We start from the raw sequence: 14340 nt of genomic DNA on the forward strand, positions 1-14340 counted from the left end.
GAAATCAAGGTGTGAGCAGGGAGATGCTCCCTCAGGAGGCTCAAGAGGAAAATTGGTTTCTTGTCTCAGCTTCTGGTGGCCGCTGATGTTTCTTAATTTGTGGCTGCATGGTTCCAATCTCTGCCTCTATCTTCACCTCAATTTCTCTTTTGTGTGTGGTACCTAATCTCCCTCTGCTTCTCTCTCTCTCTCTCTTTTATTTATTTATTTTTATTGAAGTTATTGGGCTGACGTTGGTTAATAAAACTATATAGGTTTCAGGTGCACCGTTCTATAATCTATCCCCTGTATATTGGATTGTGCATTCATCACCCTAAGGCTGCTTCTCTCTTATAAGGACTTTGTTGCGATGGCACTTAGGGACCATTTGAATAGTCCAGAATTATCTCTTTATCTCAAAATCCCTAATCACATCTGCACAAGTTTTACTTTGTGAGTTAACATTTCCAAATAAAGCCGTGGGATGTGGCTTTATCTTCGGGAGCCATTATCAACCTAACACAGGGTTGTTATTTTGTCTGAAGTTAATAAAGAAAACCTGGTCTCATACAGATACTGTGGTTCAGGAAAAACATCTTCTAATAGCCTTTTCAAATAGTTGTGAACATTCTTCTTTGATATAACACCATAAGTCAAAAATAAGTTGTTTGTTAAAGATTTGTTGCAATGTGGAATTTGAAAACATCAGTGAACTCTTGGTGCTGGGTTATATTAAAATCATTGGTCTGTAATATACTTTCAATGGATATTCATTCCATGCATAATTTTATAACATCATACATTGATTATTTGGAAAATATTGACTCACTGAGTTATACAGATCTTCCAAATGTTAACACATTTAATTACACATTATAAAATAGTAACATTCATTAATATCACCACCAATCTTATCAGAACAGTTCTTGCACATCGGAAAATTATCAGATTCCTGGTGGTAGATACACATTCTCTGAAATTCTAATTTTCATGTGAAAGCTTGGATTTCATCAGTGGCAACACGTGCCTTCATTTCTTTTCCTTGAAGTGCAGGCTGGCTGTCCATTCTCAAAACCACTGTGAGTTAACCACTATTCCAATCGAAAATTATGTTGCAGGAAGAACAGCGGCTGGTCCAGCTTTCGAGTCAAACAACTGCACGAGTATTTTCCTTGACTTTAGTTGTGCATCAGAACTGCTCAATGTGTTCTTTCCATTATTCACACACAGTTTTAAAAGAAACATACTCAAGGATGGAAATTTAATAAAATTAAGAATTCCTGCTGTTTCATTAAAGATACTCTTTGGTGAAACTGGATTTTTTTTTTTTTAACAGTGGTTTACCACTACTGTTTGGTGGTAAAGAGCACGGTTTGGAGCCCCTGCCTTGGTTCGTGTCAAGGGGCCAGTGGTTTTCATACCATTAGTGCAAACAGAGTAGTTGTTCCAGGATAAACTATGAGATTAAAAAAATTGTTCAATGCTTTACTTCCGCACCTGTGTTAGGGCCAAGCATTTATATGAAAAATCTCCCTCAACTAGTAGTTGGTGCTGAGACTGGACAGATACAAGCAAAGAGTAAGTCTAGTCAACTCTCTAATTATATAATTGTTGCCTGTCTGGAAGGCAGTATAATTCTGCAGATGAGCCGGTAACTCAGTCTTTGTGTTTGAAACTAATTTTCTAAGGTGGTGAGCGACTGCCTCTTTGGACAGCAGCACTGCCGTGATCTCTTCGCTGGACTTTCCCACGCGCAGGCATTCACTGAGTCACGTGCATGCGGCTTGAGCGGTGTCTCAGCCGGTGAAAGCCCTTCTCGAGTCAGGGCCACACACTAATTTAACCCGTAAGAAGCCCCAGCGGGTTTTTCGTTTCTAGTTTGAAAAGTGGCTGCAAAAAAGCTTTGGATTTTAAAGATCTCGTCTGAAGGTCTCATGTCTAAAACTTGACATTGCCTTTCCTTTAAACGGAGGTCTCAAAGTGATGCCTCACGTAACTGGCACCAAAACAGTATTTGAAAATGTTCTGTTGAATAAGACAAGATAAAGTGAATTATCAGCATCTCTAAAGCCAAGGAAAAGAAAGGAGCTTATGTTATGCTTCCCTTACTTATCCGCGGATTCTGGCAGATTCTTCCCTTTACCCCTAATGAGAGAATCCTTCGATACTGATACCAATCAACAGCATCTCTTTCAGCATCTTTAGATGTGGGAGGGTTGAGAAAGCAAGTCTTCTAACCTCCCCTTTGTAAGGCAATGAACGATCCTAAACTTTTGAAATAATTGTAAACAAAATTTCATTTTAGAATAAAATAGTAATGTCTAAAAGAGTAAGTTTTAGATCAAATTTAAATATTTAAAAAAGTTCTCAATAAATTTAAAAACATTCTCGCAAATCAAGAAAACGTACCCTTTTCTTGTGTTTCTGCCTAGGTACAGGACCGTGTGTTGGAGATTGATGAGGTTACAGAGGTCACCTACAAGCGAAGATAGCCCATAAGCACACACTGGAAGTACCGAACACACAGTGAGCTGATCTCTGAGAATGCACACATGCACTTTCTAAACCTTAGAAGAGAAAACACAACAGTACTAGCACACATTCCATCCGCCCATAGAGCGATTGTATGTCACCTACTCTCTTGCAAACTTCCCCGGACGCTTTCCGAGAGTGTGAGCGTAAAAACAACAAACAGCACGTAAGTGACACGAGCACCGTTTTGACTTCGTGGGGCCGCGGGAAGGCACCCTCGGAAGTCACCGGACCACGCTTTGAGAACCACTGCACTGGTTTCTGTCCTGGGTAGAAACTGGGGTAGCCGCAGCGGCTTTCCTCTCCATAGGGAGGTAAACGCTTATGGGGTGGCGCCGTGACCAGCTCCACGACGGGAAAGAACGGCGCCGCGAGGGAAAAGGACAGGGACACCCATTCTCCTGCGTCTGCTGGGCCGGGTGGTCCGCTCCAGGGGGTGACCTTTGAAGTGCCCCCCTCCGAGTAGGAGGCGGGGCGGGGGGAGGGCAGGCCTGGCCGACCACTTCCCGATCCCGGCTGTTTCCCAAGTCCCAGAAGAAGAGGGTGGATGACAAGCGGCAGCGGCAGAGAGTCGCCCCTATGCGGCGAGCTTTGGACCCGCAGGATGGACCCGCAGGACAGCTGCGGTCACTCGACACCAGGTCCCTAGCACCGCGTGGCCCTTGGCAGCGAGGCGCCGGGGCCGCATCGCTCTGGCCCTTCGAGGTGTGACGGGTGGAGGGGAGGTGGCAGGTGGCTTGTGGTCCCTCAGACAGTGAGCGGTGGCCGAGTGGGGGCCAGACATCGGCACTTTTCGACGGGGTCTCGGGCAGCGCGGAGCCGGCTAAACGGAAAGGGAAATCTTGGAGGATGCAGTGTAAGCGGACACGTCCGAGTGGCTACCTCATGAGGACTGACTCAGAGATGCACCAGACTCCAGGATGTCATTGAAACCGGTCCTGTCCGGTCGGTCCTCCTATTCCTTCTCAGGTCGGACTCCCGGCCAGCTGTTCACACGGCCTCTCCCACCATCGTGGACTCTTGCGCCCTCCTGTGGCCTCTGTTGAGAACTACATTGTGCTTGTCCACGCCGCACACGAATAAAGATTTCTCATTCAAACAAACAGGAAGTGCATACGGAAGCCGGGCAGGCGGCGGGGCAGCGGTCGGGCATGAAGCCGGGCCGCGGCCGAAGCGTGGGCGCTGGTGGCGGCGATGAGCGACATAGTGGAGAAGACGCTGACGGCGCTGCCCGGACTCTTCCTGCAGAACCAGGGGGGTGGCGGGCCCGCGGCCGCCAGGGCGTCCTTCTCCTCGCGCCTGGGCGGCCTCATCCGCGGCATCACCGCTCTCACGTCCAAGCACGTAAGTGCCGGCCCGCCGGGAGGTCGGGGACACCCAGGGAGGCCCCCGCGCTGCGAGGCCCTGGTGCCGCCGCGAGCCTATGGGGCGGGCCTTACGGCGGGGCTCAGGGACTGCGTGTGTGTCGGTCCATCTTTGCGTCTGTCTGGAAGCGTCACTTTCCTGCCCGGACTGACAACTTGGAAGGCCGGGTTTCCATAGTTGGCCCTGACACTGACCCCGATGATCTGCGGGCAGATCTCTCTGACTTTTGAACTTCCATTATTTCCTGAGCATTGGAGTGGGAAAGTACCAATGCAAAGTTCATAGGTGGTTTTGAGGATTAGATGAGACCTCAAGCATGTGGCAGTACAAGCTTGATAGAAGTGTTAGCATTCACCTTCTACAAAGTTTCTTTCCTTACTAAGGTTCTTCCTCTCCCCAAGTTCTTTCAATTGCTAAATGTCACGCACGGGACCAGACTCTGCCTTCTGTATCTGTTGCATATCTTCCGGGAGATGGAGGTTATTAGTTAGACCAGTGGGCAGGGCAAAGAAAGAAGGATAATTCCTCCAACAAGTAAATTTGCAGAGTAAGTCACTGCCTCAGATGGGCTTTGAAAATGAGCAGTTATTTCACAAGTTACTAAGTTCCCACAGACTTTTGGTAGCTGCACAGGTTGTGTAATATCCTGATTCAAAACTTTAAGGACTTTGTATCTTTAAAAGAGTCATGTCGTAATTAGTTCAGAAGATACATACAGAAGAGGTTATGTGTTAGACACCGAGGAAACAGAAAAACACATTTTCTTTTCCCAAGGAATTAGCCATTCATCTTGGGCTTGAGACGGGTATAAGCAGTATACAATCTAGTAAGTGCCAGGAGAGAAGAAAAGACAGAGCAGGTGCGCTACGTGTTTAAAATGTTTTTTCAAAACTGAGATAAGATGATGCTGTACGGGGGAGGGTCTGCTTCACATTCAAGATTTATTATTTGTGAACTTATTTGTCTTAATATTTTGTCCTTTGCTAATTTTTGTGAGATGATGAATGAAATTAAAAAAAATAGTTTTGGTTCCAAATTGCAGTTCGAAACTGTATATAAGGTATCTATCTATATGTGGCATTACTTTACCGGTAGTTCCCGATTAGCCTCCTACTGGACATCTGCTAATTCAATGTGCGTGGTTTAACGATACCGTTCTGTTAGCCAAACATGAGGCCAATTTTCAAGTGCTTTTGAGGAGGTAAAATACAATGCAGAGAGTAGAAGTGACCACCTTGGTGCATTTATTGTGTGTTAGACAGGTGGGAGGTGAGGGAAAGGATGTAAGGAATAGGAGAAAAGGGTAGGGAGGAAGAATACAGTGAAAGGGAAACAGACCAACTTCTGCTTCTGCCTTCTTACCCTATTTTACTATTCCATGAAGACTTTTTGATTTTAAAGGAAACGTAGGAGAATCTTATCGTGGGCCAGTATATGAAGACTTTCTTTTCTTTTTCCCCCACCATTAATTAAAAAAAAAAACCAAAACATTTCCTGTTGAAGTGTCATTAAGGAGACAGTAACTGAGTGAAGAATAGAGGAAGGTGGGTTAGACTGGAAACATTTATTTTTTCCAGGAGAATGATTCTGAGGATTGGAGAAACGCCTTTAGGCAAATCTTACCACATACTTTTTATAATTCTGCTTTAAAATCTTTCTTTTATTAAAATGTTATAAATATTTTCCTTTTAGAAATACTGTTTTAAGAGTGTTTATTCATGCTTTCAAATACTCTCACTTTTTCAGGAGGAGGAGAAATTAATCCAGCAGGAACTGAGTAATCTGAAAGCGACCGTCTCCGCTCCCACGACTACGCTGGTAAGTCTGCACAGTCAGTGCCAACACATTCGGCTTTCAGATCTGGTCCACTGTGGACACATAGTGACACCTAATTGACCTCTTGCTAAAATCCAGTTCGTCATGTTCACAGTCGGTTATGGATGGCAGCAAGTCAGACATTAACGTGAGCCTTTTGTTGTTGACTGGTTGCACTGAGCAAGACTGGCTTGGCTGCTGTCAACTTCATGCCAGTGTGATGATAGTTACATAAATGTGGCAATGCTCCTGGGACTCCAGTGCTGATCTTACTGTTTTAATGTTCACTAGGGAAAGGTGAGTATATATCATTTAAAATAATATTTTTAGCCCTGGCCAGGTGGCTTAGGTAATTAGAGCATCATCCCATACACCAAAATGCTGAGGGTTGATCTCCACTCTGCACGCAGAGGGGAGGCAACCCATCAGTACTTCTCACTTACATCGATCTTTCTCTCTCTCAAAAAATAAATAAATAAATAAATAAATAAATAAACATATCTTCAGGTGAGGATTTAAAAAAAAAATGTTTTCAGAGCCGAGTTGACATATTGTAGATCTCATTTTACTGTTATGCATCTTGGAGTATGGGTTGACTTACTGACAAAGTAAAAAAAAAAAAAGTTTTTTTTTTGCTGTAAAACCAAGTATATTGCCCACCAGCTAATCAGAATCCAGTTTTTAAAACTGGTGTCATATAATTAGATTTTTCTGAACAACATTCATTTCATCAACTTTTCAGCGAGTGGCTGTGATATACAGGTCATTTGTAGGACTCTTCCTATATGGTTAGATTAAGACCTAGATTTTCTTTCCTGATTTTAATGTGGTTTCACATAATGAAATTTTTCCAAGCAATATTTATTCAGTAAAGATTTAGTGAGTGCCTTCTGTAAGTCATTGTGCCAATGTTCTCCCTCCTCCTCTAATAGAAATTTTGGGTGATCACTTTGCACGAGTACATGCATGTACATGAATANTGAACAACATTCATTTCATCAACTTTTCAGCGAGTGGCTGTGATATACAGGTCATTTGTAGGACTCTTCCTATATGGTTAGATTAAGACCTAGATTTTCTTTCCTGATTTTAATGTGGTTTCACATACTGAAATTTTTCCAAGCAGTATTTATTCAGTAAAGATTTAGTGAGTGCCTTCTATAAGTCATTGTGCCAATGTTCTCCCTCCTCCTCTAATAGAAATTTTGGGTGATCACTTTGCACGAGTACATGCATGTACATGAATAACACTTGTAAAGTCTGAGGAAGTCTGTGTATTTCCTTTTATGATCACACTGTTATGTGGGCGGATGAAACTCAAAGCATAACTAATCTGATATGTCTATGTGTATATATGTATATATGTTTGTGTGTGTATATGTGTGTGTGTGTGTGTGTGTGTATGTGTAAAATTATTGTGCTTCATGGTACTTGACAGAAATGTTAAGCAGCCCTGGCTAGTGGGGGTCAGTTGCTTGGAGCGTTGTCAGGTACACCGGAAGGTAGTGGGTTTCATTCCCAGTCAGGGCGTGTGCCTGGGTTGTAGGTTCGTTCCTGGTCAGGGAGCCTGGAGAGGCAACCAGTTTACCTCTTTTTACTTTGTTAAATATGTTTTCTATAATTGGCATCCTTTCTTCCTTTCTATAATTTCACTTACTGCCAAGTATAAACCTGGTGAGAGCAGAACTGAGACAAATAGAAGTTAGGAAGGAAGATTTTATAGTTGCGGCCGTCCAACTCTGGACATACTTTACAAAGTAGTATGTCCCTGTGGTGATCACGAAGAGGTGGGATGGGTTCGTTGGAGAATTGTAAAGGGAATTCCTGCAATGGGGAATGTACATTTCTAAAAATAAGAGCATAGCAATGTACATAATATAATTTTAAGTTGACAATGACTTTTGAAAAACTCTGAGATAAATGTTAAAAAAATCAGGGTTGATACTTAATAGCTTAAATGAACAACTTCACCTGTAGTGAAAAAGAGTGAAAAGAGAAGCCTTTTGAAGGAGGGCTTCCAAGATCTTATTGTATCAACTTGTTTTCTTAGTACTTAGTAGTCTTATCATGCTAATGAATTAACTTGTATTACTTTAAACACAAGTTACCTGAATTAAATCTTATTCCCCTAATATTTTCCTATGGCTTCTTTTTAAATATATTTAGATATTTAGATATTTATGTATATATATTTCTACCCCCCCCCACTTCCAGGATTAAATGATTCTCCTGTTAAATGATTACAACATAATTTAAAAAATTAGAACATTCCATTTATTTACACAGTTACTGGATATTTTGCTTTTCAGAAAATGATGAAGGAATGTATGGTGAGACTTATATATTGTGAAATGCTTGGATACGATGCTTCCTTTGGCTACATACATGCAATCAAGTTGGCACAGCAAGGAAACCTTTTAGAGAAAAGAGTAGGTATGTATGCATTTAAGACTTTAGGTATGTATGCATTTAAGACTTAATATTGTCCTTAAAGTTCTAGCTACTCTATAAAAGGAATTATGGTGGGTATATAGTATGTTTTTTAGAACATTGCCCTGTAGTTTCCAAAGCTTTAGAAAGGTAATAGTACTTCAAAAACTCAAAGCTTATAAATAAGTCAGTTTTCCTGATTCATAGAGAAGATTAAAGTTATAGAGATGATAAATTGCCTGCTCTTTTTTTTTTTAATTGCCTGCTCTTGTGATGGTGGTTTGATGACTGTATATATTTGTTTAAATTCATTACACTATACACCTAAAAATGGGTGAGCCCCAACTGGTGTGGCTTAGTTAAATGGGCATTGTCCCACAAAGTGGGGGATCGCTTGGTTGATTCCTGGTGTTGGAGCCTGCCTGGGTTATGGGTTCATTTCCAGTTGGGGCATGAGCAGTGTTCTCTCTCTTACATTGATGTTTCTCTCCTTCTCTTTTTATCTCCCTTGCCCGCTCTCTAAAAATAAATAATAAAATCTTAAAAAAAATAACAGTGGGTGAATTTTTTGTATGCAAATTATATATACCTCAGTAAAGCTAATAAAAAAATGTCTACTTTATCAATGTAATGATCAGAAGATGTTTATAGAATGAAATTGAAATTGATTTGAATAATTTTAGTACTTACCTGAGCATATGTTTATTGATTTTTAGAGAGACAGTAAGGGAGAGAGACAGCGATAGAGAAACATGATAGGTTGCTTTCCCTGTGCACCCAGACTGGGGATTGAACTGGCAACCTTCTGGTGTATGTGACAACTCTCCAACCAACTGAACCACCTGGCTGGGGCTTGACTTGAATAATTTTAAATATCCTGAAGTTAGTTTCACAAATGTTAGCTATAAGACTTAGAAGCATTTTAGAAAAAATTTTGTCTCTATAATCATCTTTTAGGGCTATTAGGAAAAATCCTTTCAAGGATTTAAATCTTTTACTCATACATTCCGCTTTAAGTCAGAATCCCAAGACACTTCAGAATAATATAGGACTAGAACACGTTCTTTATTGAAAGGAGTTGATAGTGTCATGTTGTCAAGGATCAGCATTCTTCACAAGTTACACTGACTAGTGTGGTCAGGTGGTGGGGTGGGGGTGGGAGATGTTTTGGTAAAGATTCTCCGACTGTGTTTCACTTGTTGAACCTCACTCCACCCAAAATACTCTTCTAATTCTAGACTTGTTTTATTCTTCCCTCTAAGTAGAATGTCCTCTGGCATCCTGTCTCTCCCTTTTCATATTTCAAATCAAGTTTGAACTTGTCTGTGATAATTCAGGTGTCTCCTACCATCTGTTATCTTACAGTATTTTCTTTTCATATATTAATGTTTTAGCTCCCAAACTAATTCTAAGATCCCTAAAAGCCGGAACTTTTGACACCACTAGATAGTAAATATTAGCTGATTGGTACTATAGTTATTTTGTACAACTGTTTCTGTATTTTGCTTTGAATTTCATGTAATTTAAAAAAAATTTTAGTTTAATTTCCTTTTTAAAATATGTGAAGTGTATATGGTTTAAAAGTTCAGGCCTTTTTATTGGTGTAATCAGAGAAGTCTCATGCTCTTATGTAACCCCTCTACTCACCACTGTAGGTAACTATTTTCATTAGTTTCTGATGAATTTTTCTATAGTTTCTTTAAAAGAAAAAGCAAATGCATGAGTACGTATACACACTCTTAAACAAAAGATGGTATGCTGTGCAGACTATTCTACACCTTATTTTGACATTTTCATGCTTCGGTTTTCATTGGGTGGATGGGCATATAGTTTTTTCAGTCAGGTACATGTCAGTGGACATATGGCAAATAATGTTACAGTGAATAACCTTGTGCATGTATTATTTCATAATTATGGAGGCTAATCTTAAAGGAGACTGCACAGTAATTTTTATTGAGATTCATGATCTCCCCTGTGGGGGAGCTTTGCCCGCAGAGGCTGCCTCTCCCCCCCCCACCCCCATTCTCTGCAGATGAGAATAAGTTTATCAAGACATGATCTGCTTGGGGAGGAAAGGTGGCCAATATCTCAAAGGAGAAGGACCAGGAACCTATTCCTCAATGGGCTTTTATTGGGTTTAATTTGCATAGGAATATAGGGTGTATATGTAAAGCTCATCAATCATTGTCAGGCAGTAACGATCAAATGATAGATAACATTCAGAGAACTCTTGTGGGCTTATTTTGAGTCAGGGTCAGATAGCTAAAGGGCCATAAAACTTTGGGGAAAAAACTCATTTCAAACTTGGACCCTTATCAGAAAACTGAGGACATTCCTAGCAAAGCAGGTTTACAGCATTTTATGCATTCTTTCTTAGGCCTGATCGCCCTTAGAAATTGCCCTTTCCAGCACTGCCCTTCCCACCTCTGTCATTGTTTCAGGCTTAAGTCAGATAGGGGAAGTAAGGCAGCCAAGAGATTAGGAGACTTCTCACAGACAGAATGAGGACGCAGGCTGTGTCAAAGCCGAGGGGTGAGGGTCCATCACCCCTTTTCTCCATGGCCCCCCAAGTCCTTCCCTGAGGGCCCCCTTGTGACAGGGCCTGCCTTAGGCCATCCCTCCCTTGAGGAATCTTACCCATCACTGGCTAACCAGTCATGCACTGGGGGCCAGGCAGGGTGAAGTGAAGTGGGCAGGGGCAGAGTTCCTGCCAGGGAGATAAGCTTTGTCTCCTTAGTGGCTTATGCTCCCAAGGTCTCTCACTCAGCCTCAGCCGTGGGGGGTTACAGTTTCTGAAACCAGGCAGGGCAGTTCTCAACACTTCCCTAAGAAAATATTGCCAACTAGAGAGACATGCCTGCAGGATCAGATGTTCTTAATGTGTGCTAGTGAGTGGAAATTGGTTTTTTATGATAGCATTTAAACTTTTTACATGTCGTCCTCCGGTACTACTACCTCATTAACTATCCTGAGATTACTAAGGCTAGTTTTGGTGCTTTCTCTAATGAAGAGTGCCTTCTGCTTTTTCATATTAGTATTGTTAAATAAATTTCGGTATCCATTAAGTTGGGCATTGTGTTAGGTCTTTATCTTGTGAGATAGTATTTCATTGTACAGAGAAGAAAACTCAGGCTAAGAAAGGTCAAGTCACTTGTCCTAGGTCATAGAGCTACTGAATGGTGGAGCCAGAATGTGAACGCAGGTTTCTCTGAGTCAAAGCCTATGTTCTTATGCAATACCTCACTCTTAGTCATAGCAAATATACTCTATAATCGTAGTCCTTATTCTTTGTTTTCTGAAACCATTTTTATTTTTGTTTTGGTTGCAGAGTATCTTTTTCCCTGTTTTCTGATTGCCAGGAATTTTTTTGTAACAGAATTAAGGTTTCATTGAGATGATCTTTGGATTAGCTTGTGATACTGTACTTTGATATTGGTGACTACGGTGTGGGTGATTGGTAACTTAGCTGAACAGATGAGTTCTTAGCAACCTGATAAGACCTAACCTTTGCTGTAGTGCTCTCCAGGGTTTTTCTCACCCCTTTCTTGGCCCTGGTTAGTTCTTTTCTCCCTTTCCTAATTGTGAGAGTAATAACTCTTCTCTGACCTTCTGTGAGGATGTTACAGTGGATCACACTGCTACTTGGTTGTGAGAACAGAGCTTTCTCCATTTTCCCCCATGTTCCCTAATACAGACAGTGTGGATGCTGGGTAATGATGGGGATGGATAACATTAAAGTCCCTAGTGAAAGAATTGAGAAGAATGAAAGACAATGAAGATGGGATTCGGGGAAAGGCCCTCAGGTGGTCTGTATGGAGAGACAGAACAGTGTAGGGGTTAAAAACAGGAACTAACTCCTGCTGGCTGGGTTTGAGCCCTGGCTCCACCGTGCACTAGCTGTCAACAGTGGGCAGTTGCCCTTTTGGGGCTTCATTAGGGTTGCCATGAGGATTAAATGAGGTGAGGCTTGTACTCTGCTTGACTCACAGTAACTCTCTAACAAGTTTTATCAATATGAAGGGTGGCAGGAAAATGGCACGAAGCATCTGTATTCCATGTACCTGGCATTTGTCTTAGTATTAAAGTATTTCCTCAATCCTAAGATGTACTTTTTTTACATTTTAATATTGCTGAGATAACAGTGCTTATTTAAGTCAGTGAGTACATTTAATGGAGTAGACAATTTTTTTCCTCAACAACTGTTATTCATTCAACAGTACATTGAGAAAATAAGGTATTGTTGATACATGAGTTACATCATGTGGCTTGGGTTTAGGTGGTCGCTCATTCAAAAACCACAACTCGCTGGTGGCTCACTGTTACTTATAGCAGCTGTTAGTTTTTAAGTAATTCTCTGTTTTGCTGCAGGATAGAAAATGTTTTCATTGATTGTGTTGAGGTTTGCATGGAATGTGGAAGTATATTCCTAATGTCATTTTTAACTTTAAGTGAATACACATAACCTCTTTTTCATTTTAGGTACATTCAATGAAATACAAATTCTGGAAGATTTCAGGATGAGGAGCACCTGAAATCTTTCTTAATAAAGGTTTTGAACCTCATATTTTGCAGTTAATGTTTCATATTTATCTATAACTGGTATCTTTGATACTTAAATTTTAGAATATATTATTGCTTTGTGTAACTTCTTGAGAAATGTTATAATGAGACTTTCCCCCTCAAATTTTATAGGTTATTTGGCAGTTTCTTTATTTCTACATGAAAGTCATGAACTGTTGCTTCTCCTTGTGAATACAGTTGTAAAGGTATGGTATTGTGTGTTGGTTATCATGAAGTCTTAAGTTATTTCTGCAGGCATCTGACATTTTCCCCAATCATACTGAGTTAGATATTTTTGGAAGAAGATAGGGTTATAGAATGGGCTTACAAAGATCTTTTAGGTCAGTTTCTGTATCTGTAAAATGGGGCTGTTAATAGAACTTAACCAACTTGTGAGGGTCAGATGAAAAACACTGTGTAAAGTAGTAGTTACTATTGCTGTTGTTACTGTTTCATCTGAAAAAGCAGCATTCAACTTAGAACTCAGGTCTCCAGACTCTTAGGTCAGTGTATTTCCATGCTGTTGTCTGTTTCTCTATGATCTGTTCTAAAGGGATATAACTGTAAACTGAATAATTTCAGTGTTTTAAGTTCTAAAAGTCATTTTAAAGGAGACTGGAGTATAATTGGGTAACTGGAGTGTACAGATCATATAAACACAATTTAATCCATACAATATTTTTTCTGTTAAATTTTTTTTTAAAGATTTTATTTATTTAGAGAGGAAGGGAAGGAGAGAAGGAGAGAAATATCAATGTATGGTTGCCTCTCGTTAGTCCCCTGCTGGGAACTGGCCTGCAACCCGGGCATGTACCCTGACTGGGAATCAAACCACGATCGTGTGGTTCGCAGGCCCGCGCTCAATCCACTGAGCTACACCAGCCAGGGCCTTTTCTGTTAAATTTTTAATCAGAGTTGGTAATAAAGTATAATTGAACTGTTGGGCTTTTTCATGTTTATCTGGTGTCGTTTGCAGTGTGTGTGTATGTGTGTGGTACTTCCTGAATTTTAAGTCATATAGTCATATATGCTATTAAGATTACTAGTAGCTTAAATTTTTCCATACTTTCAAAAACATTTTCAGCTCCTATTAGTATGATTTATAAAATTTGTACATATGTAAGTATGTATGAATGCATGCATTTCACTGTATGTATTTGAGAATTACTTTCTTTTAAAGTTCCATACATAGTATTGATTAACAGGAAAAAAATTCATAAAATTGGTCTGTAATTTGTGTAGAAAAGCTTTAAAAGCTGTTATAAGGAGACTCCTTTGGCCAGTGTCAGAACAGAAATACAAGTTCCTTTTGGATCAGTTGATTTCTGGCTGTGTTTATCCGTCGACTCTGTTAAGGCAAAAGAATCAGGGATACTGCTATAAAATAAAGTTAGTAGAAAGCCGTTAAGTATGTGGGACCATTGCAGTGTTGAGCTCGCTACCCCTAATTTTGAAATTCACACTGAGTATTTCCTTTGCTTTATAATTATGTCAGGACTTGCAGAGCACTAACCTGGTGGAGGTGTGCATGGCACTTACTATTGTCAGCCAGATTTTCCCTCGAGAGATGATTCCAGCTGTTCTTCCATTAATAGAAGATAAACTTCAACATTCTAAGTAAGTAGATTCTTCTTGGATAGGTGTATATACTGCATATTT

General features: G+C 40.6%; 1 protein-coding gene across 1 annotated transcript in view; it reads left to right on the forward strand.

Annotated features, from left to right (window-relative positions):
- The first annotated feature begins 3705 nt into the window (after positions 1–3705).
- Positions 3706–14340, forward strand: part of AP4E1 (adaptor related protein complex 4 subunit epsilon 1) — a 62185-nt gene continuing 51550 nt past the window's right edge. The window contains exons 1-5 of the mRNA XM_037054626.1: positions 3706–3855; positions 5623–5694; positions 8001–8124; positions 12814–12887; positions 14177–14298. Of these exons, the coding sequence (XP_036910521.1) occupies positions 3706–3855; positions 5623–5694; positions 8001–8124; positions 12814–12887; positions 14177–14298 (542 nt within the window). The remainder of the gene's footprint in view (positions 3856–5622; positions 5695–8000; positions 8125–12813; positions 12888–14176; positions 14299–14340) is intronic.

The sequence above is a fragment of the Sturnira hondurensis genome, unplaced genomic scaffold (assembly GCF_014824575.4).
Source record: "Sturnira hondurensis isolate 20B ecotype Veracruz unplaced genomic scaffold, ASM1482457v3 Scaffold0008196, whole genome shotgun sequence".
In the NCBI taxonomy this organism is placed as follows: domain Eukaryota; kingdom Metazoa; phylum Chordata; class Mammalia; order Chiroptera; family Phyllostomidae; genus Sturnira; species Sturnira hondurensis.